The sequence below is a fragment of the Ursus americanus genome, chromosome 5 (assembly GCF_024610735.1).
Source record: "Ursus americanus isolate L20-20 chromosome 5, mUrsAme1.1.p, whole genome shotgun sequence".
NCBI classification, from domain to species: Eukaryota; Metazoa; Chordata; class Mammalia; order Carnivora; family Ursidae; genus Ursus; species Ursus americanus.
The window spans coordinates 74,366,396-74,392,568 of NC_142131.1; the positions used below are offsets into that span (position 1 = coordinate 74,366,396).

General features: G+C 43.4%; 1 protein-coding gene across 3 annotated transcripts in view; it reads left to right on the forward strand.

The window, feature by feature from the left end:
* The window catches only part of TRIM36 (tripartite motif containing 36), a 45,426-nt gene extending 22,468 nt beyond the window's left edge, over nucleotides 1–22,958 (forward strand). For all 3 annotated transcript variants that reach the window (XM_087862373.1, XM_045794904.2, XM_045794906.2), the window contains 7 exons: nucleotides 1,911–2,057; nucleotides 8,454–8,549; nucleotides 11,477–11,730; nucleotides 11,969–12,093; nucleotides 16,149–16,439; nucleotides 18,927–19,224; nucleotides 21,189–22,958. In XM_087862373.1, coding sequence (XP_087718499.1) covers nucleotides 1,911–2,057; nucleotides 8,454–8,549; nucleotides 11,477–11,730; nucleotides 11,969–12,093; nucleotides 16,149–16,439; nucleotides 18,927–19,224; nucleotides 21,189–21,543 — 1,566 coding nt within the window. In that variant the 3' untranslated portion in view covers nucleotides 21,544–22,958. The remainder of the gene's footprint in view (nucleotides 1–1,910; nucleotides 2,058–8,453; nucleotides 8,550–11,476; nucleotides 11,731–11,968; nucleotides 12,094–16,148; nucleotides 16,440–18,926; nucleotides 19,225–21,188) is intronic.
* The last annotated feature ends 3,215 nt before the right edge of the window (nucleotides 22,959–26,173 follow it).

Sequence of the window (26,173 nt, forward strand, 5' to 3'; positions counted from 1 at the left end):
CCCTTGATCTCAGCTCAGGTCTTGATCTCAGGGTCGTGACTTCGAGCCCCGCGTTGGGCTCCACGTTGGGTGTGGAGGCTACTTAAACAAAAAAGGAAAAATCCCAAAAGTTGTCTTGAAACTGTGAGCTGAGTATTTTTTACACCAAATATATGTGTGTGTATGTGTGTGTATGTGTATTTTTTTTTTAAAGTAAGCTCTATGCCCATCGTGGGGCTCGAACTCACTAACCGTGAGATCACGAGTCACATGCTCCACTGACTGAGCCAGCCGGGCGCCCCTGTGATATCACACTAAGGTGGGCAGGACTGATAGATTAAACCAAAAGCAGCCTGTGCTTCCACGCTTTGACTCTTTTTTCAAGCTATGTCAGTGTGGCAGTACATTTATCAAAGAGTTTTTAATCCCGTTATGTTCCTTATCTCATTTTAAATGCACCAGGTCACAGACCCATAAAAATTTACGACTTCGATTTGGCGCTTTAATGCCTCTTTTAGAAGATTAATTAAATTGATTAATACTATTCCATTATGAAGGAACCTATGATTATTAAACGAATTATATTAGACTTGGGTTTTTAGGATTTAAAACCCACGAAATCTTGAGTACAATTTTTTGAGTGTAAATTGCAGATTTATTCTACTTACAAATACAATAAAAGATTGGTAAGAGAGAACTGAAGAGGTAGGAGTAGGTTATATTGAGGAAAATATCGTTTTCCTTAAATAGTGTTACGCCATATAGTAAAATTCTACAAAGTTGTCCCTTATGGAATATTTGCCTATAACTTTGAGGTCTTATCCTTCCTTGCAGAAAGCCAAATTTTATAATTTTATTTAAAGTGTAATGGCTTTGAAAAGAACGTAACACCATGTGTTAACTATACTGGAGTTAAAATAATAATGAATAAACAAATGTAGTGGTTTCGAGATTGTAGAAGCTTGGACACGCTGGAAAATTTCCATTTTTTTTCCAGTTGTTTTTCTCCCGGTCCTGCACATTGGTATTAGGACTTTTCGTATTGGACGTTTCCTTTGTGTCTTGATATTATCAAACCAGTTGTGGTTGCTGAAAATCAAAACTGTTGGAGCCATAGACAACTTTCTGATTTCATTGACACACTAGTCTAAAGGAATCTCCTCTTTCTTGCAAATGAAACCAGTTAGTTTATGTACAATTTCAAACATACCTATGGTGATAGTTTACAGAGTAAATAAGAGGATAGAAACTTAAATCAGGAAAACACAGTTCTGAAAAAAAAAAACACGAAAGAAACAGACAGTTCTAAATTTGGTCAATGTGTGCATGATTAATACGTAAAAGCAAACATCTGGAAGCTTGTATCAGAAGGCGTTCCAAGGCTCCTTAGTAGCAGACTGCTTTTTTTTTTTTTTTTTTAGATTTTATTTGTAAATAGTCTCTGTACCCCCGTGTGGCTCAAGCTTACAAGCCCCAGATCGAGGCGCATGCTTTACCGACTGAGCCGGCCGCCCTCCCCCCCCTTAGTAGCACATTTCTTAGGATGGTGAGGCCATGGGTTCCCTTCAGTTGTTTGTTATGGTACCTTACAAAAACATTGGTGACGTCATTCAGATTTGCCTAGTCAGTGTGGCCAGTGGGCCTTTCTGGTTGATTCAGCGAGTAAGTCCGATAGGAATGACATTTTCACCATCTTACCACCAAGTTTCAGGGCAATAACATCAGATATTTAATGGACTGTTTGAACCCTCAAATTGAAACATAGTAATTCTAATACACCAAATGCTTTTACCCTTTTTTTTTTTTACACTTTTATTCATTTAAATGACTTTATTTAGTGATTTTGTAAAGCGTGTCTTTGTATTTTGGGACTTTGAGTATCCTGCAAGCTCCGAGGACCCTTAATTACACCTTGATTCTGCACTCAATAGATCTTAATGTGCCCAGAACATGAAACGGAGAGAATCAACATGTACTGTGAATTATGTCGGAGGCCAGTCTGTCATCTCTGTAAGTTGGGCGGTAATCATTCCAATCACCGGGTCACCACTATGAGCAGTGCCTACAAAACCTTAAAGGTAGGATTGGTGTGTCTGGGGAACTAAATTTTGAGTCTTTATAACTCTGGTTTTACTTTATGCCTTTAACTTTCTTTATAAAATCATGGCTTGCCCTGTGGTCTTGTTTTACTGAAACGAGTCAACAACGTAAAGGGTCCCTCTGTGATCCACTACGAGGTGGTTAGGGTGTTTGACTCGGCAGTCCTTGGTCATACTGATGGGCTAGTTCTGAAGAGACGGATGAAGGCCACTCTGTGATGATCCCCACGTGAGCCCAGTGCCTGCAGTTGAGTATGTATGTGTGTGGAAATGGCACCCCTGTTGAGTGTGTGTGGGAATGCCACACCTGTTGAGCGTGTGTGTGGAAATGGCACAACTGTTGAGTGTGTGTGGAATTGATATGCCTGTTGAGTGTGTGTGGGAATGCCACACCTGTGGAGTGTGTGTGTGGAAATGGCACAACTGTTGAGTGTGTATGGAAATGACATGCCTGTTGAGTGTGTGTGAATGCCACACCTGTGGAGTGTGTGTGGAAATGGCAACTCTGTTGAATGTGTGTGTGGAAATGCCACACGTGTTGAGTGTGTGTGGGAATGACACCCTTGTTGAGTGTGTGTGTGGAAATGATACGCCTGTTGAATGTGTGTGGAAATGACACACCTGTTGAATGTGTGTGTGTGTGTGTGTGTGTATGTGTGGAAATGATACTCCTGTCGAGTGTGTGTGTGGGAACGACACACCTTGAGGGATGGTAGCCATGTGAAGACACTAGATTCCTGTTGCTTGCCTGTAGAAATAGGGGAAACTTTATTTACAGTAAGGGTGTGGTGGAACCCTTACCAGCTAAAACTGAGTTACTTCCTGTCTCTGAACCTTCTACACGGACCTTTGAAAACTTTCAAACCTGATCCATAATCTACAACAAGGTAGGCTGTGGTATAATGCTATTTTTTGTTTGTTTTATTTTTTTCTTTCAAGTGATATCTTCATTCCTAAGTCCACCACCCTTTTAATTACTTTCCTTTCTACCGTTAACAATATGTACATGCCTTTTGGGGCCAACATCTAATTCTTATTTACCCGCACAGCTTTGTCTTTTGCATTTCTTATGTCTGTCATACTCAGTCTTTCTTTCACTTTGAATACGTGGATTATGGATATAATCCTTTCTTTGTCCTAGTCTACTAATGCTGTCATCATTACCAGGTCAGGTTTGTAAATTCTGCCTTGTTGGGCAGTGGATACTTCCATGCTCTCTACTGATATTCTTGAGTTTTCTTCTAATGTGTGATTAAGTTACCTCAAAACAGTGTGTTCCTTTTGGGTCTTGCTTTTAAGCTTTATTAGGACAGAGCAGCATTTAATTCTAAGGCCAGTTTTAACAGACTGCTCTTCTCATTGACTCTTCTCAATGACTTTTGGATTTTGAGTTTTGTGGGGTTTTTTGAGGGTGTTTAATTTGTTGTTTGTTTGTTTAGTTTGGTGGACGACTCCCAGCCTGGTGTGAGCTCCTGAAATTGTTCCCTGTAATCCTTTTGTCTTGATCCTTTCCCTGGCCTCTGAAAGTTTCCTCACACATGGGAATTGGTCAGTACTCTGCTGAATAAGCCAGGGGGACCCTTGTACATCTCCAGAGTTCTTTCTGTCTCTTTCTGTTCTTGGGGACTCTGCTTTACAAGCTCTGGCCTCCCCGGACTCTCAGCTTTGTCTCTTCAACTCCTGGGAGACCCCGGATCCACCTGAGTTCTCCTCTGCCCTGGGCCTTGGAGGACGCTGGGTCTAGACAAGAAGGTGGGCGCAGTCATGGGCCCATCTTGTTTCCCTCTCTCAGGCCTCTTTGTTTCTCCGTGTGCAGCGTCTTCAGAGCCATTTTATATATTCTGTTCAGTTTTAAGATTTTTTCAGGTGGGAGAGTTGATCCAGTCTCTATTACTCATTTGTGCCCCCCCCCAGTGGTATTACCATTGTTTTGCTAATTAAACTTAACTTTTTTTTAAAAAAAGATTTTATTTATTTATTTGACAGAGAGCACAAGTGGGCAGAGCGCTAGACAGAGGGAGAGGGAGAAGCAGACTCCCCGCTGAGCAGGGAGCCTAATGCAGGGCTCGATCCCAGGACCCTGGGATCATGACCTGAGCTGAAGGCAGACGCTTAACCAACTGAGCCACCCAGGTGCCCCTAAATTTAACTTTTTTTTTTTTTTAAAGATTTTATTTATTTATTCGACAGAGAGACAGCCAGCGAGAGAGGGAACACAAGCAGGGGGATTGGGAGAGGAAGAAGCAGGCTCATAGCAGAGGAGCCTGATGTGGGGCTCGATCTCATAACGCCGGGATCACGCCCTGAGCCGAAGGCAGATGCTTAACCGCTGTGCCACCCAGGCGCCCCCCCTAAATTTAACTTTTGATACCCCTTTTGTTCGTTTCTTAGTGGTTTGATCTTACCCAACCTGTCCAAAATTTTTTTTCCTGTTACCTGGAATAAATCTTTGATGGTAGCGTTCCTTTAAGTTATTCTTTACATTCTGTTGTTAACTTTTTTCATTAATGTTTCAGACGTTTTTTTTCTTCCAGTAGAGTCCATCCTGGGTTTTTCGATTTCCTTGCTTTTTAGTGAGGATAAAATTATTTAGATCAACCCATTTGCCCAAAATAGCAAACAGATCTCCTCAGAGCTTCCTTTTTATTTGTCTTTAGATTTTAAGCAGGAGGGCTACATGATGCAAGTTTATATTATTTTCATTTTTTTAAAAGACTTATTTATTTATTTTAGAGCGCAAACATGGGGGGAGAGGCAGAGGCAGAGGGAGAGAGAGAAATTCAAGCAGACTCCCTGCTGAGCACGGACCTGACGCGGGGCTCGATCCCGTGATGTTGAGATCACGACCTGAGCCGAATCCAAGAGTTGGATGCTCAGCTGACCAGGCGCCCTTATGCCATTTTCATGTTTACACACTCAGGTGTTGCAAAGGACAGAAGAAAAGTGAGCATCATGGTGGGATAACCTTGTCCACCTTGTTGCTGCTGTTTGTTGAAATGGCTGAAGCTGAGGCCGGACTTCCCATCTGCCTCTGTTCGATCTGGCTTCTAATACCGGTGGACTGTGTCCTAGTCTCTGGCCTCTCCTTTGAATTTCTCCCAGGCTGTGTAATCAAGGGTGCCCTTCCAGTTGCGGAAAGTGCTAGTGCTTTCGGGTGAACTGGCCTAAACAGGGAATAATGGTGAGGAATGGTCCTGTTCCTGGCAGTGTTCTCTTGGGCTGAGACCTGTTTTTTTGGGTTTTTTTGGTTTTGTTTTTGCTTCCACATAATGTCACTCCTGTTAATCCCAGGATAGAAAGATGCCTGCCTGCGTGTGCACACGCTCCCGATGGAGTGGTTCCCTGTCTTTCGTAGCTTGCCTTTGTTTATGGACCTCGCTCTTCCAGAATACGGACTGATACGGAGTCCTTCCCGCCTTCCATCACAGGAAACCACGTTGATGCTCTCCTCTGGCCGGTTTGGACTGCTGAGGCTTCGGAATCCCGCTTTGCCCTGAACAAGGCTTTGCAATTGGGTGTTTATTGTCTCTCCCTCTCTCTGGCCTCATCTCAACACCCTGCTTCTCCCAACTTTGGGTGTTAGTGGGTTTTCTAGGACTTTTTCAACTTCTCACACAACTGCACAGTTTCTCATTAAGGAGGGTTGGTTGTTAGCTCATCTTTCTTCACTTGTCCACTTTCTAGTAGTTAGTGGACCATTTACCGAGGACAATTTCCTGAAGAGCTTTTCCTACTTTGATTTTTTCTTTATTTCCATACATTTCCAGAAGAGAGTTCATAATCTTGTTTCTGTGTAGTTATCTCTTCTGGAAGGGGTGGCTTTGTGATTTTAATCATAATTGAAATGATTGGAAACTAGGACTTAGAAAAGTAGAAAATGTACACATCCCTATAACCAGTCCCCTTTGAATGAGAAAGCAGTACAGCTTCTGTATTTTGGGGTATGTGAAATTTGTGGTGAATACGATATTGCCCTATTTGTTGAAGTCATCTGGCACCTGACTAAAATGTAGCCTTCTAGACTTTTTCTTCCCATCATTTTATCGTAACATTTTCAGACATGTAGCAAAGCTGGTAACACTTTTAAGATGATACGCCCTAAGGGGGCAGGAACCATATTGGTCATACGTTATTTTGCTAGCCTGCTCCCATGAAAGATATTCTGTGTGATTGTTGAATGACTTTCTCTCCCTTTTTCTCTCCCTTCTGCCTTGTTTTGTGGACTCGTGTTTCTTTGGGTACGTTTGCCCCATGACCTGATTAAAAGCGGGAGGCGGTGGTTCTCAAACTTTGATGGGGGTTAGAATCACCTGGAACACTAGGCATAAAACTACAGAGGCCAAGGCCTGCCCTCCTGGAGGGGCTGTGTGGTCTCTATTAGCTCTCAGGAGACGGACGCACACCAGCTTTTGAGAACCACTGTTCTAGGGGAAGACTTTACAGGAAATTCGGCGTCCTTGAGCAGTTAGCCTCTGGTCAGTTCCTAGAGAACTGGGGTCCTCATGTCGCTGAAGGATTTAAAACTGATTCCCCCGTTAGGTGTAGTTCCTGAAGGGGGAGGAGCCATGTCTTTTCACATTTTACTCTTCAGTGTCTAGGATCAGTATCTGGTGCTTATACTTTTGGAGGCCTATGAATAAATGGACACACTGATTATTGCTCAAAACATGTCATCTTAACCCAAACTGCCTTGTTATGCGGGGCCCAGAGAGGACTGGAGATTATGGCTGTCGTTGGCCGGAGGCTTGGGCTAAGCATTCCTGCTCACTGGGAGGGAACCCCGCTGTCTTTGACTTTTATCCGTGTTCCTGAATTCTGTCATCGTTTCTTCTCCAGCCTGTCTTGCACTCCCGATGGAAGCTGTCTTACCACTAAGCCCTATTTCAATCAAAATGGCTCCGTTCTTCGCTTCGCTGCTGCAGCGACAAGTCTGACCACCTGCACCCTTGTGGTCCCAGCACGGGCCCGACGGGACGGTGTTGGAGGCACTCTTCTCTCCCTTGCAGCTTGGTGCTGAGGAAGCACCTGTCAGCCTGTGGAATAGTGGTCAGTGTACCGAGCAGTGAGGAAGCTTCTAGCTCAGCTACGGACTGTGTGATATTTGCACTCCGTGGGCTTTGGTTTCCTCATCTATAAAACACTGGGTCAAGACACAAGGTTTCATGTCTCTCCTTGACTCCCTGCGGGTTCTTTCTGGTCCCATCCTGTCCCTAGCCCTCAGAAGTCTTACTCCTCCACGTCATGGGTCCTTCCGTCCCTCCAGTGAGCCATCAAGGAGACTCAGTGTGTCCGATTGCTGGGTGTTCCGGAGAATTAAAGACGGGTCCTGCCATAGGCCCACCATTTTAATTTCAACATACATTCTCTTACCTTATTCCGTGGTCGAAGTGAGAAAAGAGGAAAATGATAGAGGCAGGAGACTTACTTCTTGAATTCCTTAAAGTTAGATCTCTGGTCCTCTTCTATTCTAACCCCCCCCTTTCCTTCAGGGCAGCAGCGATTGAGAAATGCTCAGATCCTCTTGTCACGGCTCCAGCGTGGGTGGCGTTTTCTGGATGACGTCCTTCTTGTTTAGACTCTGTGTACGTTTGTCTCTCATGACTTTGTACCCCATGGTGCCTCAGGGGTTCGTTTGCTCTTTAATATACTTTGGTCATACAGATTATTTTTTCTGGGTTAAACTAGGGATCTCACCACAACCTATGCTGTTATCTCTACGGTAAGCAGACTAACTTCAGACGAACTGTTTTATAAATAAGTTCTTCAGTAAGTATTTATACCTACTTCGGTAAGCTCTGGAAGCTTCATGAGCTCTAGTTTGATGAAATCTGTACTTTCATTATTGCGTATGTGTATTTACTGAATATCTAGTCTGGACTAGGCTGTGGAGGTCATTTTGGAAGAGTCTCTGTTGCTTTTTGGGTCTTTGTGTATGTGTGTGTGACAGAGAGAGAGAGAGAGAGAGAGAGAAAAGAGAGAGAGAGAATGAATTATAAAACCTGATGGAAGCCAATCCTGTTTGAATTGCTATTCTTCCATTTACTTAGAAACCTGAGGAGGAAGACCTGGGAACGATGAAGAGACAACGAAAACGTATTATTTATGTATTCTGGCTTTTGGCTAATCTGGGCATCACTGCTCTGTTCTTTTGTTCAGCCTGCCTCTCATCTCCCATAGATCCGTGGGCCTCTGTGCTTAAGGCCAGTAGCCGTTTACCCTGGGTTAATAACGAGAATCGTCAGGGTTGATTTTACTGCCCGTTCATCATAGGCTCAGGAATTGTGTGTAAAAAACTAAAAGAGGAAGGAAGGAAGATAGATCCGCAAGGGCTTTGTTCCACTCGTGCTTACTTGTGTTCCTGATATGTTCTAACAGGAAAAGCTCTCAAAGGATATCGATTACCTCATTGGCAAGGAGAGCCAGGTGAAGAGTCAAATTTCTGAACTAAACTTGTTAATGAAAGAAACAGAGGTAAGCGATTAGCCGGTTTGCCTATTTTTATTTCTCTATCTAGAGGATTCATTGGCTCATGAAATCCGGCGGGGAGTAGATGAGCTGGGAGTACAGAGTTGTGTTGGATTTCACCCCGCTTTCCTGGGACTAGAAAACCAGTATAAAAAACAAGTGCTCGTGTGTGATCAGTGCCTGATAGAGGTGGCGAGTCAATGCTACCAACACACAGGTAAAAGAATAACTACCTTTACGTGGGCGGTTTCGAGCTCAGAGGTAGTTACGTAAGGTAAATTGTGGAAGTTTTGACAGTTATCTGTATTTTTCAAGATTAGCAGATTGCGTTTGAAGTATGTACTATATATTAACTTAAAATGTGCTATTCCCAAGTACATACCTGAGACACGTTCACCAAGAGACACACGTACTAGAACGTTCATCGCTGCAATCTAACAGCCACGAAGTGGAAACTACCGAAATGTCCCTCAGCAGTGCAATATCATCAGTTGCATGAATATTTGCAACTGGAGGCAACAATGTAGCTAAATCTTGCAATAACATTGAAAGGAAGATACCAGAGCAACGGAATACAAACCGTGATCCCGTTTATAAAAGTACTGCCAAAGGTGAAACTGGGCTCTCGCTGGAACTCAGGACAGGCGTTGTGGAGACTGGGGAGGGGAAGGCTGGGTGTCTGGAAAGGCTGGTGTCTGGGGTCTGGGTAATGTTCCTTTGCTTAACCTGGAAGCGGATTACATGGGTGTGTTTGCCGAGATTCGTCCGTCTCTGCACCCATAATAGACACATTTTCCTGTGTGTATATGATACTTCAAGAAAAAAATGGAGAAAGTGGAGAGCATTTTAAAAATAAGGTAGAAGAGGATAGGACTGGGTGGTTTTAAAATTCCAAATATTCTTCATTGATTTGGACGCGTGTTTCTCTTCTCTATTTGAAATAAATTGAAGAGCCATTACCCCCGATCACTTTTAGAAGTTACGATGAAATAGAAAAATTTCCTGGCTAGTATGAGACTGTTAATTTCTTGAAGTTTTATTTTCCAAAAAGGGTTAAAAAAAATTGAGACATTATGCAAATTAGTACCAGATCGCCAGCACTGCTTTTTTTTTTAATATTCCCTTTCTGATACTCACTGATTGCATTCACCACCCTAAGTAAGTTTCTCCATGTAGCTGCAAAGCGGGGTTTTTGTTCTTCTTCTTTTTGTCTGATGACGCACTCTCAGTGCGGTATCATCCCCGCCCTGGGCAGGTGCTCACCCACATCAAGGACTTTCCTCCACGGATCGTACCTTTGGTCATTTTAGGTTTGTTTCACTCCTGGTCCTCAGTCATGCTGCCCTGACTTCTCAAATAAGGGAGCCCCAGGACCCGTTGCTGAGCTGGTGGTTCCCGTCAGGTGTTCATGCAGACCCCGAGTCCTTGGGATCCTGGAGAAATTACGTAGCTTCTCTGTGTCCCTTTGACCTAAGCTTCATTTCTGAGCTTATCCGCAAGAATCGTCTACACTGGAGAATTTGTCTGCATTCTTGACTATTACTCAGTGAAGACTGTGACACTATTTTTTTTTTTTATAATTACACTTCACTAGAAAAAAAAAATCCCCTTTTTACCTGTGTGTAATGATCTTTTGAGTTTAATGTTGTGATAGATCGCTGAAATCCTACCAAAATGTCACCACCCTCTGTCCCCCTTTCTTCCTTCCCTCCTGCCCACCCTTTACAAAAATTGTTGCCTGTTGAGTTTAGGAAACAGAGAAGGGAATCTGGAAAAAATTTCCTTTCATTAGGAATGTTGGCCAGAAGCCATTGGAAAGTGCACAGTGTGCTTCTTCCATATGTTGTCAGCTTTTAAGAATGTGTTTGAAGACTTTTTTTTTTTTTTCTGTTGGCTGCTGTTTATGGGTCTATAACGATGATTGCATATGTGTGCTCTGCTGGTCCTATTTTCAAAATCAGGTTGGTCTCTGATTTTATGGACGTTCGAAATGTTTCGTAAGCTCTCCAGATAGGATCGTTTTATGGCAAAGTAGAGGAAGACCTGCATGTGCAGTGAGGATGATAATACTCTGTACGGAGTATTGTGGGCATTTGGTGTAAATAATCTTTTTCAATCTTCAAAAAACACCCAAATGGTTTCTCTTATCCCCAGCTTTCAGAAGAGAAAACCTCAGACATACGGAAGTTAAATAATTCGCCTAAAGTCACATAGGATTTAATTCTAATTAAGTTATATTAATTTGAAGAGAAGAGTTACATTTTTATATCTTAGTAAAGGATGTCATTTTCCTGAGTTTCGTGCTGCGATTTAAGTTTTCTTAAAAAAACTGGAAGAGGGTAGGAAAGGGTCAAAATTTGCCCAAATTAGGGGCGCCTGGGTGGCTCAGTCGGTTGGGCGTCTGCCTTCAGCTCAGGTCATGATCCCAGGGTCCTGGGATCGAGTCCCACATGGGGCTTCTTGCTCAGCGGGGAGCCTGCTTCTCCCTCTCCCTCTGCCTGCCCCTTTGTCCGCCGCCCTGCCTACTGTGCTCTCTCTCTCTCTCAGATAAATAAACGAAATGTTAAAAAAAAAAAAAAAAAGTTGCCCGAATGAGAAATGAATTAAAAACTCCAGAATTGTATCGTACAGTATCTTTGATTAAATCAGTTAATTTCTGCCTCAAGTTCCTTTGTATCCATGTCGAAGCTTGTTTCCTTGTTGACGTGTTTATTGCTGAACTTGGGAGAGGAACGCTCAAGGAGAAGACCCTATCCTACCATCACAAACTATGTCTGACTGCAAGTTGGCGATCATTCCTTGCTAAGTGTATCCGATGCCAAATTATTGTTCTGAAAATGTCAGAGTCAGACAAAATCACATTTTGGTTCTTTTGAGAAAAGGCATTTGGATTCAGCAGATGAGGTAACGCTTTCTTGCTTGCTTTATACTAGTGTAATGGAGAGAGAGCAAAAGAAGAAGCAGTCACACATTTTGAAAAGCTCTTTGAAGTTCTAGAAGAGAGGAAATCATCTGTTTTGAAAGCGATTGATGCTTCTAAGAAACTAAGATTAGACAAATTTCAGACTCAAGTGGAGGAGTATCAGGGGCTTCTAGAGAACAGTGGGCTTGTGGGATATGCCCAAGAAGTGCTTAAGGAGACGGATCAGTCCTGTTTCGTGCAGACCGCGAAACAGCTCCACCTGAGGTAAGTTGCTCTGAAGTTAGAATCGCAGTGGCGGTGTCACCAGACGCTGCCTGGTGTTTCATCCTGAGCTCTCGGGTTCCCAGTGCTGTGCTCTGCGCGGACACGCTTGCCACGCTCTTAACCGGAACGATGAGCGACGTGGGGTTTTTTTTGTTTTTTGTTTTTGATCACATTGCAGGTGTGTAGTCTGATTGGCCTTGTACAGAGTTGTTTTTATATAAACTCTATGTGTCCGCAGAATTCAGAAAGCTACGGAATCTTTGAAGAGCTTTAGACCCGCGGCTCAGACTTCTTTTGAAGACTATGTTGTTAATACATCTAAACAGACAGAACTTCTTGGAGAATTGTCCTTTTTCTCCAGTGGTAAGTTTCAGTGACGGCCAAAGCCTCTTACGCTCGTAGTCGGAATTCACATTACGTGGGAAAAACGCCCTCTTCGGTCCGACAGTGTGAAAAACCATGGTTTTATGCACAAAGAGTATATTCTGTTGGTTTGCGTGGTTTTTAAACATTGTATAGGGGCACCTGGGTGGCTCCATCGGTGAAGCGTCTGCCTTCGGCTCAGGTCATGATCCTGGGGTCCTGGGATCGAGTCCCGCATCGGGCTCCTCGCTCAGCGGGGAGCCTGCTTCTCCCTCTCCATGTGCCCCTCCCCCGTCTAATGTGCGCTCTCTCTCTGTCTCTCTCAAATACATCAACAAAATCTCTTAAAAAACACATTGAGGGGCGCCTGGGTGGCACAGCGGTTGAGCGTCTGCCTTCGGCTCAGGGCGTGATCCCGGCGTTATGGGATCAAGCCCCACATCAGGCTCTTCCGCTATGAGCCTGCTTCTTCCTCTCCCACTCCCCCTGCTTGTGTTCCTTCTCTCACTGGCTGTCTCTATCTCTGTCGAATAAATAAATAAATCTTTAAAAAAAAAAACACACATTGAATAAATGGCTTCACATTGCATATGTATCCTTTTTGTGAATTGTTTTTCCAAAAAATGAAGTTTAGGATATTTGTTATTACACAAAGCTCTGGTGTAAAGCTGTATTTTAGCTGTTTATAGTACTTCATTATATAAATCACTTCCCTACCAAGAGACAGTTCGTTTCTGTTTTTTCCTCCATTGCTGTGTTGCACGTCTTCGTCGGTGCTCACCTGTGCACACGCATGTGCGTTTCTCTGGGGCAGAAACCTAGAAATGATGTCTCCAGGCAAAAACCGGCTCTGAGAGGTTTTACGTGTTTACCGGGCTGTATTAACGCGTGTGTGAGGGCTGCCGCAACAAAATACCACAGACCGCGTGCCTTGAACACCAGCAACGTGTTTTCTGACAGTTCTGGAGGCTCAGAGTCTGAGATCAAGGTGTGGGCAGAGTTGGTTTCTTCTGAGGCCGCTCTCCTTGGCTTGCAGATGGCGGCCTTCCGGAGTCTCCACATGGTCTTCCGCCTACACCTGTCTGTCTAAGGACGGCAGTCGTGCTAGTCATGGTGGATTAGTTCCCGTCTTAATGACTTCATTTGAACTTAAGTACCTCTGTAAAGACTCTTTTTCCAAATAAAGTCACATTCTGAGGGACCGGGGATGAGAACCACAGCTTATGAATTTGGGGGCCATAACACGGGCTTATGATTGTGTTTTGCTGTTCCCCAGTGAGGAGGTCTTCCTTTCCTTTTTCCCTTCTCGCCTTGTTCATATCTCCTCTCCCCCTCCCCCGCCCCGATTTCTAGTGATGGTGAGCGCTTACAGTCCTTAGAACGGAATACGTACACATTGACGGCTGTGTATAGATACAGCGGTGTGGATTTGTACAGTCCCCCGGAGGAAATTTGCCTTGTTTCAAATTAAAAATTCCAGGGGTGCCTGGGTGGGTCGCTTAGTCAGGTGGGTGGCTTAGGTTTTGACCTCAGAGTTGTGTGTTCAAGTCTTGCATTGGGCATGGAGACTACTTAAAAAAAAAAGAAAAAAATGGGAACACCTGGGTGGCTCAGTTGGTCAGGCGGCTGCCTTCGGCTCAGGTCATGATCCCGGGGTCCGGGGATTGAGCCCCTGCATGGGGCTCCCTTCTCAGCAGGGAGTCTGCTTCTCCTCCCCCCCCCCGTCTCTCAAATAAATAAGTAAAATCTTTAAAGAAGTCTTCCCTTTGATTCAGGATTACCTGTCCATTAAAAAAAAGAAGAAGAAGAAAAAAGTTTTAAAGTTAAAAACTCTGAAGTATTATTACCATGACCTCCTTTCTTTCAAATCTATACCGGAATCTCCTTTCAGATATGTGCTTATCTTTTTTAAAAAAGATTTATTTATTTATTTTTAGAGAGAGAGGGAGCACACACAAGTGGGGGGGGAGAGGGAGTGAGAGAAAGAACCCTCAAGCAGACTTTCTGCTGCATGTGGAGCCCAACGTGGGGCTCTATCCCAGGACCCTGAGATCATGACCTGAGCCGAAATCAGGAGTCGGATGCTTAACTGACTGAGCCACCCAGGTGCCCCCGGATATGTGCTTATTTTATTATAACGATCTTGTTTTTCCAAATACGTATTTGTTCCTCTTTCAAATGCTAATTCTTACTTCATGTGCTGTACTCTCCCTTTTTCCAGAAGGTATACTTGACTTGTTTTTCATATACATGCTAGTTTACTTAGGAGAACAAGGTCCTCTCGCCCCTGGGGGTCCCAAAACAGTCCTTGGAAAGATGATGTTGAAGGTTGGTCATCTTGGGTTGGACCAGTGTCTAGCAAAGAACCAATGTAGTGGATGGGTGATGACGGAAAGTGGTTACCCAGCTTCTGACTGATGGATGGTCTCATTGTTTCCTGCACGCACACTTTTTTAGTAAGTTATGGTTCAAAAAAAAAAGAAAAGAAAGGGGTGTGGGGTGGGGTACATACTAGTCACATTATCTTGCCCCCCAAAATGTATTCTGAATGACTTTCCAGATCTCATTATGGCTGTGTAACATTCTGTTGCATAAACGGACCGCACACAGACATGCTTCTACGTCACTCACATGTATCAGGGGGAGGCCAAGAGGAAGACTTTTATTTTTATTTCATACACTTCTCTGATTTGATGTAAATGTGTGTTGTGTCTGGGTGCGACTTATATAGCTTATCCTAAGCAGTTAAGCTTATTGGAATTTCTTCTATGGAAGGGATTCAGCATATGCACAAAGGTTTAGCTACAATGCTTTTGTATTGTATTTTTCATGACAAACTAGAAACTTGTTTCTGAAACTTGTTAAATGTTGACACAGCCATGGAGTGGAGTGCCAGTGGGAGAAAAATACTGGCAGGATCTGTACAAAATTATTGTAGTGATTATCTTTGAGTTAAAGTGTGTTTTCTGTAGTTTCTGATTTTCTTACAAAAATATTACGTATCATGTTTGTGCCAAAAAAAAATGCATTTAAATTGCTTTGCAACTCTTTGGAAGAGAATCTGAAAGAAAATTGTGTAACGTTTCGTTGAACTTTGTTAGACTCACTCAATTTAGATTTAAAAGTATTTATTCAAATAATTCTGGGAGGACACAGATTAAAAATGTCAAGTCCAGTGTTGTTATTTAGTAGGGGGAAATTGAAAGGCGTATGGTTAAAAACTTTAATTTACGGTGTTTCGGAATGAATATAACTTGTAAAGCTGCAACTTAATCTTTTTTTGTCTTGTCATTCTCCTTCCTTTGAGTTATAAACCTAGATATGCCTTTAACAATCTTTATTGCGTATTCTTTTTCATTTTCAATTTTGTGGTAGGAGCACCTCCCTTGAGATCTGTTAACAGATTCCAAGTGTGGAATACAGCGTCGTTGACTCTGAGTACGATGTTGTCCTGAGATCTCTACCGCTTATTCGTCTCGCTTGACTGATACTTGATGCCTCTTGATTAATAACTGCCCATTGCTCCCTCCCCCAGCCCCCGGCAGCCAGCATTCCAGTCTTCGATTTTGTGAAATCGGCTCTTTAATATTCCTCACTGAAGTGGGATGGCGCCTTCAGTGTCTGTGTCTGGTGTATTTCAGTTTGCACGTCCACAAGGCCTGTCCATGTTGTTGTACATTGCTGGAATTACTCTTCTTATACACAGCATTACAGATTTAGAAAATTCTTGGACCTGGGGCGCCTGGGTGGCTCAGTCTTAAGCGTCTGCCTTCGGCTCAGGGCGTGATCCTGGCGTTGTGGGATCGAGCCCCGCATCAGGCTCCCTGCTCCGCTGGAAGCCTGCTTCTTCCTCTCCCACTCCCCCTGCTTGTGTTCCCTCTCTCGCTGGCTCTCTCTCTCTTTCTGTCAAATAAATAAATAAAAACTAAAAAAAGAAAGAAAATTATTGGACCGAACAGAAATTGAAGTATTGTCGGTACATCATTTTCATGGAGGAACGTATAGGTTCTGAAAGATCGATATCTTAACGTTTTTTTGTTTCTTGATGTTTTCAGGCATAGACGTGCCAGAGATCAACGAGGAACAGAGCAGAGTTTATAACAATGCTCTGATCAACTGGTACCATCCCGAAAAGGATAAAGCGGATAGCTATGTCCTTGAATATCGGAAGATTAACAGAGATGAAGAAATGCTGTCTTGGAACGAGGTTGAAGTGTGCGGCACAAGCAAAGTCATTTCCGACCTGGAAAGCAATTGTAACTATGCTTTCCGAGTAAGAGCCTACAAGGGCTCCATCTGCAGTCCTTGCAGCAGAGAGCTGACTCTTCATACCCCACCAGCTCCAGGTACTGGGACTCCTGGGAATCAGAAAGCCGTAGAGCAGAAGAGACCTTGGTAAAAAAATAACCTAGCCAGGGTCTCTGTCTAGATCCACACTGAAACCAGCTCTCATTAGTTAAAAAAAAAAAAAAAATTCTAGAAAACAGATTCCATCCCCAGGTACGATTTAGAAATAGACCGAATGTGTGAATTTCACCAGGAGGCTGGGAACAGGGTTAGAGTTTGGCCTGACATCAGATACAGGAAAACATGAAGGCATTTGAGTGAGCAGGGCAATTAATTTGAGATGAAAATAGCATAGATGCTACCTTACAAGTTTTGAATAGTATAGTTCTATATTTTTGGTAAGTTTATAGAAATCTCTATAACATAAATCTAGGTAGATTTTTAAAAAATGTATTGATATGAAATATCATTGTGATTAACCTCCTTCTGACATGTCTGGATTTTCTGACTCAGTGATTTCCTGCACTCGGGGTTGGAGGGCATATATTAGAACCACATGGTAGCTGCCTCCCCCCCCCCAAAAGCTCCCCTGGCCCAGCCCCCTCCCCCACCTTCCGAGTCAGAAACCACTGCTGCTCCCTACAGAGCACCTTTGGATTTTTACAGAAGGAGACTCACCAGGTTAGATGCTCCCTGCAGCGTCTCCACGGACAAGGGACCCTTGGAACCAAAGTTGTGCTCCTTGTGCGTAGCGGGAAAACATTCTGGCCTGTTGGGCACTGCCTTTGAGGTTCCTCCAGTTGGTTTTTAGACCCCACTGCCTGTATTTCGTGCACTCTTGTCTTTCCTTCCCCTTTTGTCCCAAATGTACTCTCCACTACTTGTTTTTCATGCCCGTTGTGGCCAATTAAAAAAAAAAAATTAGAATACAAATACAAATGAGGGTTGGCTAACATTGTTCTTCTTGAATTTGAGTAAAATCCAACAGAGAGTGTGAGGATGGACTTGCAAGTATGAAGTGAATGTTTTACTGTTTCCGTAGTTTCCCCTTTTCTTGGCTCTCTGATTGAAAGTGGAATTAAAAAGAAACCCGGAAGTAGCTGCTGTTTTCGGTGACATGGTGGATGGGGAAGGAAGAAAGGACATGTTCCAAGTTGTCTTTTTTTTTTTTTTTAATTTTTTTAAGATTTTATTTTTAAGTGATCTCGACACCCAATGCGGGGCTCAAACTCACAACTCTGAGATCAAGAGTTGCACGCTCTGCCAACTGACCCGGCCAGGTGCCCCCAAGGTCGACTTGCTTTTTTCTGACAGAAGCCGTGTGAATGGGGTGCCCATTCACATCTATTTTGCAAACCGGGAGACTTGAGACCGACCGGAAGCAGGAATGATCGTGACAGGACGACAGTAGGCGTTACCAGGAAGAAAGGAGAATGGCTTTAGCTTGCTCGTAGACATTTTTTTTTTTTTACATGTTGGTATATGATATAGTTAAAAATGACCATTTTAACCATTTTTAAGGGTACAGGTCAGTGACATTAAGTACATCCACACTGTTGTGCAGCCGCCACCCCTCACATCTCTAGAACATCTTCACTTTTTCCAGATGAAACTCTGTGCCCATGAAACACAAGCTCCCCATTCCTGTTCCCTGCAGAGCCTGGGAACCTCTTTTCTACTTTCTGCCTCTATGAATGGCCTGTGTCTCATAGAAGTGGGTTGATCTCATCCTTCAGTGCCTGGCGTCTTTGGGGTTTCATCCATGTAGCATGTGCCAGAATTTCCTTGCTTTCTTTAGGCTGAATACTGCTCCACTGAATGGATAGACCACATTTTCTTTATCCATTCATGTGCTGATGGACATCTGAATTGTTTCCACTTTGGGGCTAACAGCCAATGTCCTGCTTCATGAATTTGAGTTGATAAAGACTTAGGAGAGTGGCATCATGTCCCTCCTGTAGTTGAGGAAATTAAAGGTTCACTTAAACTCCATTTAAATGCTTGAGCAGGGATTAAAACTCTCATCTCTCTAAACCCAAAGCCTTGGCCTTTTTTTTTTTAAACATCATGGGCTGTGTCTCCTATCTGCCGTGTTGATTGATAAGGAAAAGCCCCTACTAAAATTACCCGTATTTTCCAGATTTGTAAAATATGAAATTCATGTTTATTAGGAAAATGTACAGATAATTATGAAAATGTCCAGCCCCTTATTTTAAGGAGAAAAGAGACAGATCCAATGGTGTAAAACATTTAGAAGAGATCTGCTCTATCCGTTGCAAGGAACCCCGTTCGTATGTTTTCTCATACACTTAAAATACTTCTTTCTGCCTTTTGACTTTTCTGAAGATGTTCAGGTGTAGAGAATCTCCTGGAAGTGATTTCCCAGTCGGGGCGATGATTTGTCCCAGTTTGTCCAGGGTAGCGTGAACCATTCCTCTTCACGGCTCATTTCAGTCATTTCTGGCTCAAAACCTGATCCCGTTTACCCGTCAATTACAGAAACGCTAACACATAGTCATCAGACTAATTTTAAGCTCTCTTTACAGTTTTCAGTTTCCTCTTTGATGAAAAATGTGGCTATAATAATGAGCACCTCTTGCTGAACTTGAAGAGAGACCGCGTAGAGAGTAGGGCTGGGTTTAATCTCCTGCTCTCTGCGGAGCGCGTTCAAGTGGGTTATTACACAAGCCTGGACTACATCATTGGAGATGTTGGAATTACCAAGGGGAGGCACTTCTGGGCCTTCCGGGTGGAGCCGTATTCATACCTGGTCAAAGTGGGAGTTGCTTCCAGTGATAAATTACAGGAATGGCTCCGTTCTCCCCGGGATGCCGTCAGCCCAAGGTAGGTTCTTCTACTGATCTAGAGCTTGAGAATCCTTTTACAAGTAAGCATCCTTGTGTAGCAAGGCAAGACCGGAAATCCACTTGGGTTTACTTACTGCGGTTTGAGTGCATCCCGTAGACTTCGGTGCTCTGCCGTGCGTAGGTGGCTGGCTAAGGAAAGGGGTCGGTTGTCTTGTGTTCCCACGGTGAGTAATGAGACATAGCCTGTTTTGGATATCTCTTGACTGTGCTTTGCAGTTTTAAATTTCAAAAGTTTTTCACGTCTATTACCTTACTTCTGTGATAACTATTACTCAGACATATGGTAAAATGCTTCTAATTGCCATACTTCAGAATTGATATGAAGTTGTTCTTTTGTTATGGGACATAATTTCTTTCAACTCCCCTGTAAGGACTATACAAAATTGGGTCATGGTACACAGGTTTCCACGTCCAAGAATTCCTGTTTCTTAGGAGATTGATTGTTGAACTGAGATTGTATGGTTTTGTTATTTTAGATGGTATAAGGTCTACTAGCCCACACAAATCATTTTTGACCCCTTCTGTGAACAGAATCCCAAATTAAGAATCCGAGTTGATAGGAAAAGCTTTTTGCACAAGGATGAGAAACTGACAAAATGATGAAACCTGTAATCAGGACGTGGTCAATAAACATAGTACCGTAGACCTAGAATACTGATAGAATATTGGTATTAGTAATGTTTAAAAAGCTTGTAACATCAGGGGCGCCTGGGTGGCACAGCGGTTAAGCGTCTGCCTTCGGCTCAGGGCGTGATCCTGGTGTTATGGGATCGAGCCCCACATCAGGCTCCTCCGCTATGAGCCTGCTTCTTCCTCTCCCACTCCCCCTGCTTGTGTTCCCTCTCTCACTGGCTGTCTATCTCTGTCAAATAAATAAATAAATAAAATCTTTAAAAAAAAAAAAAAGCTTGTAACATCAGAAATATTAGAAGTGAGAAAACCCAATTACAAGCTTCGATGGAGTGTAATCACAAATATATAAAAAGCGAACTATGCATAGGAAGAAAATGAAAGGACCTTTGTATCAAAAATGTATATAAGCTGCTACTGTTTTATACTTACAGGAAAAAACCCTTCAAGCGTGCTTACCTCATAGATCCACGTAGAAATCCCAGTCCAGAAAGAGGGTCTGTAGGACCATGAAACATAACGTTTTTCTCTTGCACTGTTTTGCAGTGCCCATGCATTCTACTTCCGTTGGGTCATTCCTCGCATTAAGGTGCACATCTTGGTTTTGAATTTTTTTTTTTACATATGATTATGTGTTGTGAATATAAATCCGTGACAGTTTCCTTTTCTTCCCCCACTTTATTATTTATTTTATTTTATTTTATTTTATTTTATTTTTTTTTTTTTTTTTTTTAAAGATTTTATTTATTTATTCAACAGAGATAGAGACAGCCAGCGAGAGAGGGAACACAAGCAGGGGGGGGTGGGCGAGGAAGAAGCAGGCTCATAGCGGAAGAGCCTGATGTGGGGCTCGATCCCGGATCGCCGGGATCACGCCCTGAGCTGAAGGCAGACGCTTAACCGCTGTGCCACCCAGGCGCCCCAATTATTTATTTTATTTTAATCTCCACACCCAATGTGTGGCTTGAACTCATGAGCCCAAGACCAAGAGTGTGAGCCAGCTAGGCTCCCCTCCCCCGCTTCAGTTTTGATAGGCCAAAGTCCTGAATCATCTTACAGGTTTTTATTATTTTTCTCATGTATATATAGATGTTTTATGATATTTCATGACAAAGAATCTGGGGCTGAGACTCTGGTATTTTAAACGGCGATGTGTAGTCGTCATGTTTTTAATTGATTTGTGTATTAGTAGAAAGTGTATGACGTACAGTTTAATTTTACAGTGATGTCTATTTCTCGTGAAAATGCTTTGAGGCTAGCTGAAGGCCTTTGGCTGGCGACACAGCTAAGACTCTGTGTGTTGTGTTGCAGATACGAGCAAGACAGCGGCCATGACAGCGGAAGTGAAGATGCCTGCTTTGATTCTTCACAGCCGTTCACGCTGGTCACCATAGGCATGAAGAAGTTTTTCATACCCAAGTCAGCCACTTCTGCCAACGAACCCGAGAACAGAGTTCTACCCATGCCCACAAGTATAGGGATTTTCCTTGACTATGATAAAGGCCGAGTGGCTTTCTACGACATGGATCACATGAAATGCCTTTACGAGCGCCAGGTGGACTGCTCGCACACCATGTACCCGGCCTTCGCCCTGATGGGCAGTGGAGGCATTCAGCTTGAGGAACCCATCACGGCCAAATACCTGGAATACCAAGAGCACATGTAGATGAAGCATCTGATGGGACTTAGGGTGGAAAAGGGGAGCAGAGTTATGCCTTGGTGTTAACCCTCGTCACTAATTACATATCATCTAAGTAGTCCGTGGCCACACTTGTTTCTGTGTGTGTTTCTTCTTCAATCAGAAAACCTGAACAGTTTGCCTCTTCCGTGCTGTCGTCCTGCCTTTTTCACAAGCCACAGGAGTAAAGACACTCTCTCCTGGTTCACTCTGTAACCGGATTGTCTTTCTTTTTTTACAAACAGGAAATCTAATTTATTTATGTCAGCCCTGCTGCAGATACTTAATTAACATTTCTTTTTTTGGAGCGGGGCGGGGGGGGGGGGAGGTCTACAAAAGTATTTATTATTACGTTTCTTTTGTGTTTGGTTTTTCATTTTGTATCATGTTTATGTCTTAAGAAAAGATATTTTTTAGATGCCTTATGGGTGGAAATTAGTACTTAGCCTTGCGTCTTGCATATGTTTTTCATAGGAAAACAAAAGTATAGATAGGTAAAAAGGCCAGAGAAATGGTAGTGTATTTAAATGGAAAATTATGTATTTTGAGGCGTATAACGGATATTCAGAGTATATTCCCTGGAAAATGAATACTGCTTTTTTTTTTTCTTTTAAGACTACAAATTGTATTTTTAAGGATATTTTAAAGAGTTCCCTTAGCTGTAATGCCCACACCTGCATGTGTCGTTAACCATGTTTGTTTGTTTGTTTTGCAGGAAACACAAAGCTCTCGGCTAACACATGAAACTTTTCACTTCCTGTAAAATTTGTCCTCAGTTTTTCTTACTCTATGAAAATATCTGAGCTTATATCAAATAATTTATTTTTCACAAATATTAGTGAAGATTCACTGATACTTCACATATTTGTTCTTTGGCCCTTTTATCGTGTCCGAGGATTTTATGATTTTCTTTTTTTGGCACCGATATTATATATCAGATTGTCCTGGTTTATGTTTCCATGTTGGGAAAGTTGATGATTTATTTTTAATGTCATTAAATTATTCTTAAAATGTGGAGTAACTGGTCAGTTGGGTGGTATTTTTTGTGGCCTATTGTTCGGTAATAAGCGTTTGTAAAAGTAAGTAAAAGACAAATCTAGTTGGTTAGAAATAATAACAAAAATCATAGTGACTGTGTATACCCTTCTAAAAGTTGTTCTGATTTGCAGAATTAATATTTTAATTGAAATATTACATTCATTTTTGAAAGATGTCTTCTACTTAGATGCTTTTTATCTAACTGCTTATTTTTTAGAAGTTAAAATGTTCAGAAGCTAGACTGTTAAATATTGTAGCACTCATGATTTTGAAATGTTTTTGACCTATTTCGATAGACCAACCAAAATCTTGGGCCTTATCTGGTTTCCTTGTTTGTTTGTTTTTAATATATATTTTTAAATGTTCTTCAGGCTGGTAGCATCAAATGAGCTTTTTTTTACCCCCAACCCAGGTAGGAAATATCATGGCGAAGTTCACGTGGAGTACGCTTCGTTACTTTCCCACTGATGAATAGCACTTTACGGCATGGGCTGAACTAAACACGTACGCAGGGTTAATGTGGATCCTTGTGCATTAAGGCTGCTAAAGTCTCGCGTGTGGTAAGTTTGAGTCTCAAGCCTGTGTAAGCACACGTCCGGTAGACATTTGAAACATAAAGCTTTAATAGGAATAGGGAAGGCGCGTAAAACATGATATAAGTTGTATAGAAATCGTTGTCCTGGATGTCTGTCGTTTTTAATAAAAATTGAAATACGTGTAATTATTGAACTGCATCCTGGGAATTCTCAGTATCTTTATGTGGAGAATGGAAACAAGTCGTTGATAAGAGACTTCAGCTGAATACATTAACTCAGAGCTAAGGTTTTACGTAAAGTTCTGGGCATGTACTTACTCGCTCTAATGCTTGTGGAAGGGATTGTTAGAAAAGCTGAACGTGAAACTAGTTTACTTCAGCTAACTGATCAGATTGTCTCGTATTCTTTTTTCTGCTCCATAATCAGATTGTGATCGGAAGACCGTTCCTTCCGTTCACAGTCATACTCTCAGGCCATCTGCTCTGGTAGTTCTGTGTCGCAATGAATTAAATTATTCGTGCTTGATGGGTCTTCATTTTTAAAAAAAGTCAATTCCAGGCTGCCCCTGTGATACTGTGTAATAACTTAATTCTCATATTTGCAGTTGCTTCTGGAAAGTAGTAGGAGTCAGAGCTATCTGCTAGGCGTTGAAGACACTCTGGGTCACCATCCGATTAGACCCTGGGAGTGTGTCCCACGTGGGACTACCATCAGTCGTGGCATTGCTGCAGAGAGTGGAGAACCAAGTGTTTAAGGCAAGAATGTGCTCAAGAAATTATGTTCCACCAGACAGGCGTGCGTGCAGTTTAGCCAGGATTTTCACCGGCTTGTTTATGGCGATTAACATCTTGAGAATTGAAGTTTTTCTTGGGACTCTCTTGCTTGAACAGATAAACTGGAAGGAATTTAGTTAAATTTGATTTGGAACCCAGTTCATTTATTTACAAGACGTTTTTAACTCCCGCCGTTCCTGAGACACTGAGCGGTGCACTGGGTATAAGGTGACCAAGGCCGCCCAGCCAGGTTCCTGCTCTTTTGAGGAAATGGAAAGTGCTAGGGAGTGTTGGGGGAAGGGGCTCTGTTAGCCCCAGCCGTCAGGGACGCCCCTCTGTGGAGGCACTAGAAGTTTGGCACCTCACCACGGGGGAGTCCGCTGTACAGAGCCAAGGGAAGTGCATGCTGGGTAGAGAGGACAAGGAGCGCAAGAAGGCTCCTTCATGAAAGGGTTACTTAGAGATGTGAGCCACCTTGAAGAAACAAGCTGTGGTGAGGCCCTGGAAAGGCGAGCCACTGCCTGAAGCCATCGCTGGGTCTAGAGCAAGGACGGCAAGTGGAAGTCGTGTTCCAAGATGTCGGGGAGAGTGAGACATTAAGGAAGGGTTGCTTGGTGGGAGTTGGGCTCACTGTGAGAGGCAGCTAACCCTGAGGCCTGGCTCCAGGACACCAAGGGAGTCAGAACCATCCTTCGCTGGATGTGTTGGGGCTGCCTAGTGACCAAACCCCACTGGCAGCCACCCAGCAAGGGCTCTCTCTCTCGAGATGCAGACAGTGGTGATCATGTTCCTGGGGTGGAGATGGGGAAGCAGGCATCTAGTGGGGGTTCCGGGGGCGGCATAAATGGAGAACAGCTGGTGCAATTGGGAAGGAGCTTGGTGTATTTGAGGGGGAAAAGGCTACTGGCCATTGTGCCAACTGCCTAAATCAGGGTATTTATAATGTCCTGAAATAATTAAACACACAAAAATGAAGACTTAGAAAACCATTACCCGGGACATCTCTGTATCCTTACTGTCCCTGAGTCACTTCTCCAGTTTTCTTCAGAAGCTCCCCCTCCCGTCTCCTCTGGAAGGCATGGGTGGTGGTGGTGGGCTGGGAGGCAGGAGAGCCGGGGAGGGAGCTGGGAAGTGTCTGCCGGGGTTAGGGGAGGGGGGTTAACTATCCCCTACACTAACCTTCCAACAGTCCCTTGGCTCAACTTTGAGACTCTATCCAGAGTCCACTTTGTCCCCCTTTCCTGTACCACCAACATTCTCACCTGATCCCTGTAACAGCTCCCCCTCCAGTCTCCTTCCTTCAGCCGCTGTTAGCTGCATCACTAAATTCGCCCAAGAAACCCTGAGACCTCTGGGCTTCCCCAAATGTATTCTTTGCTCTCCCAAAGTCTACTGTAGACCAGCACTGGCTTTCCCCCACGGGCGATGCAGGGGTCAGGCCCCCAATGCTTTGCAACGCCATCTTAGCGCAGGGTTTCTAACATTGCTAGTTTACGTAGTTTCTAGAAAAAGAGGCAGGAAAGTCCCCAACAGCTACTCCTGCCTCAGCACATCATTTGCATTCATGTTTCCTTAGCTAGAATTAATTGCGTGGTGCTAAAACCAGCAGGCCCGGCAGTGAGAAACTTCTTTGGTTTTCTCCCAAGTGCGCAGACCCGGGCGAGCACTAATATTGTCTATCTCAAGCCCTTGCACGGTTACTTTTTCTCAGTTGCAGAATAAGCGGGAGCCTTCTGCAAATGCCTGCTGTGCGCGGTCTCCACAGAATCCTTCACCTTGATCTTTTCCCAGACGTCACCTCTCTGAGAACACTAACTCCTCTTTACATTTTTTTAAAAAAGATTTTATTTATTTGAGAGAGAGGGAGAAGCAGACTCCCCACTGAGCAGGGAGCCCCATGTGGGACTCGATCCCAGCACCCTGGGATCATGACCTGAGCCAAAGGCAGATGCTCAACCGACTGAGCCACCCAGGCTTCCCTCGCACAGTCTGCTTTTCAGTAGCATTTCCGAAAATGGCCTTTAGCTCCGTAGATACCTTTTAGGAATGATCCGAATATCTTTGTTTTTTTTTTTTTAAAGATTTTATTTATTTATTCGACAGAGATAGAGACAGCCAGCGAGAGAGGGGACACAAGCAGGGGGAGTGGGAGAGGAAGAAGCAGGCTCATAGCGGAGGAGCCTGATGTGGGGCTCGATCCCGGAACGCTGGGATCACGCCCTGAGCCGAAGGCAGACGCTTAACCGCTATGCCACCCAGGCGCCCCACGAT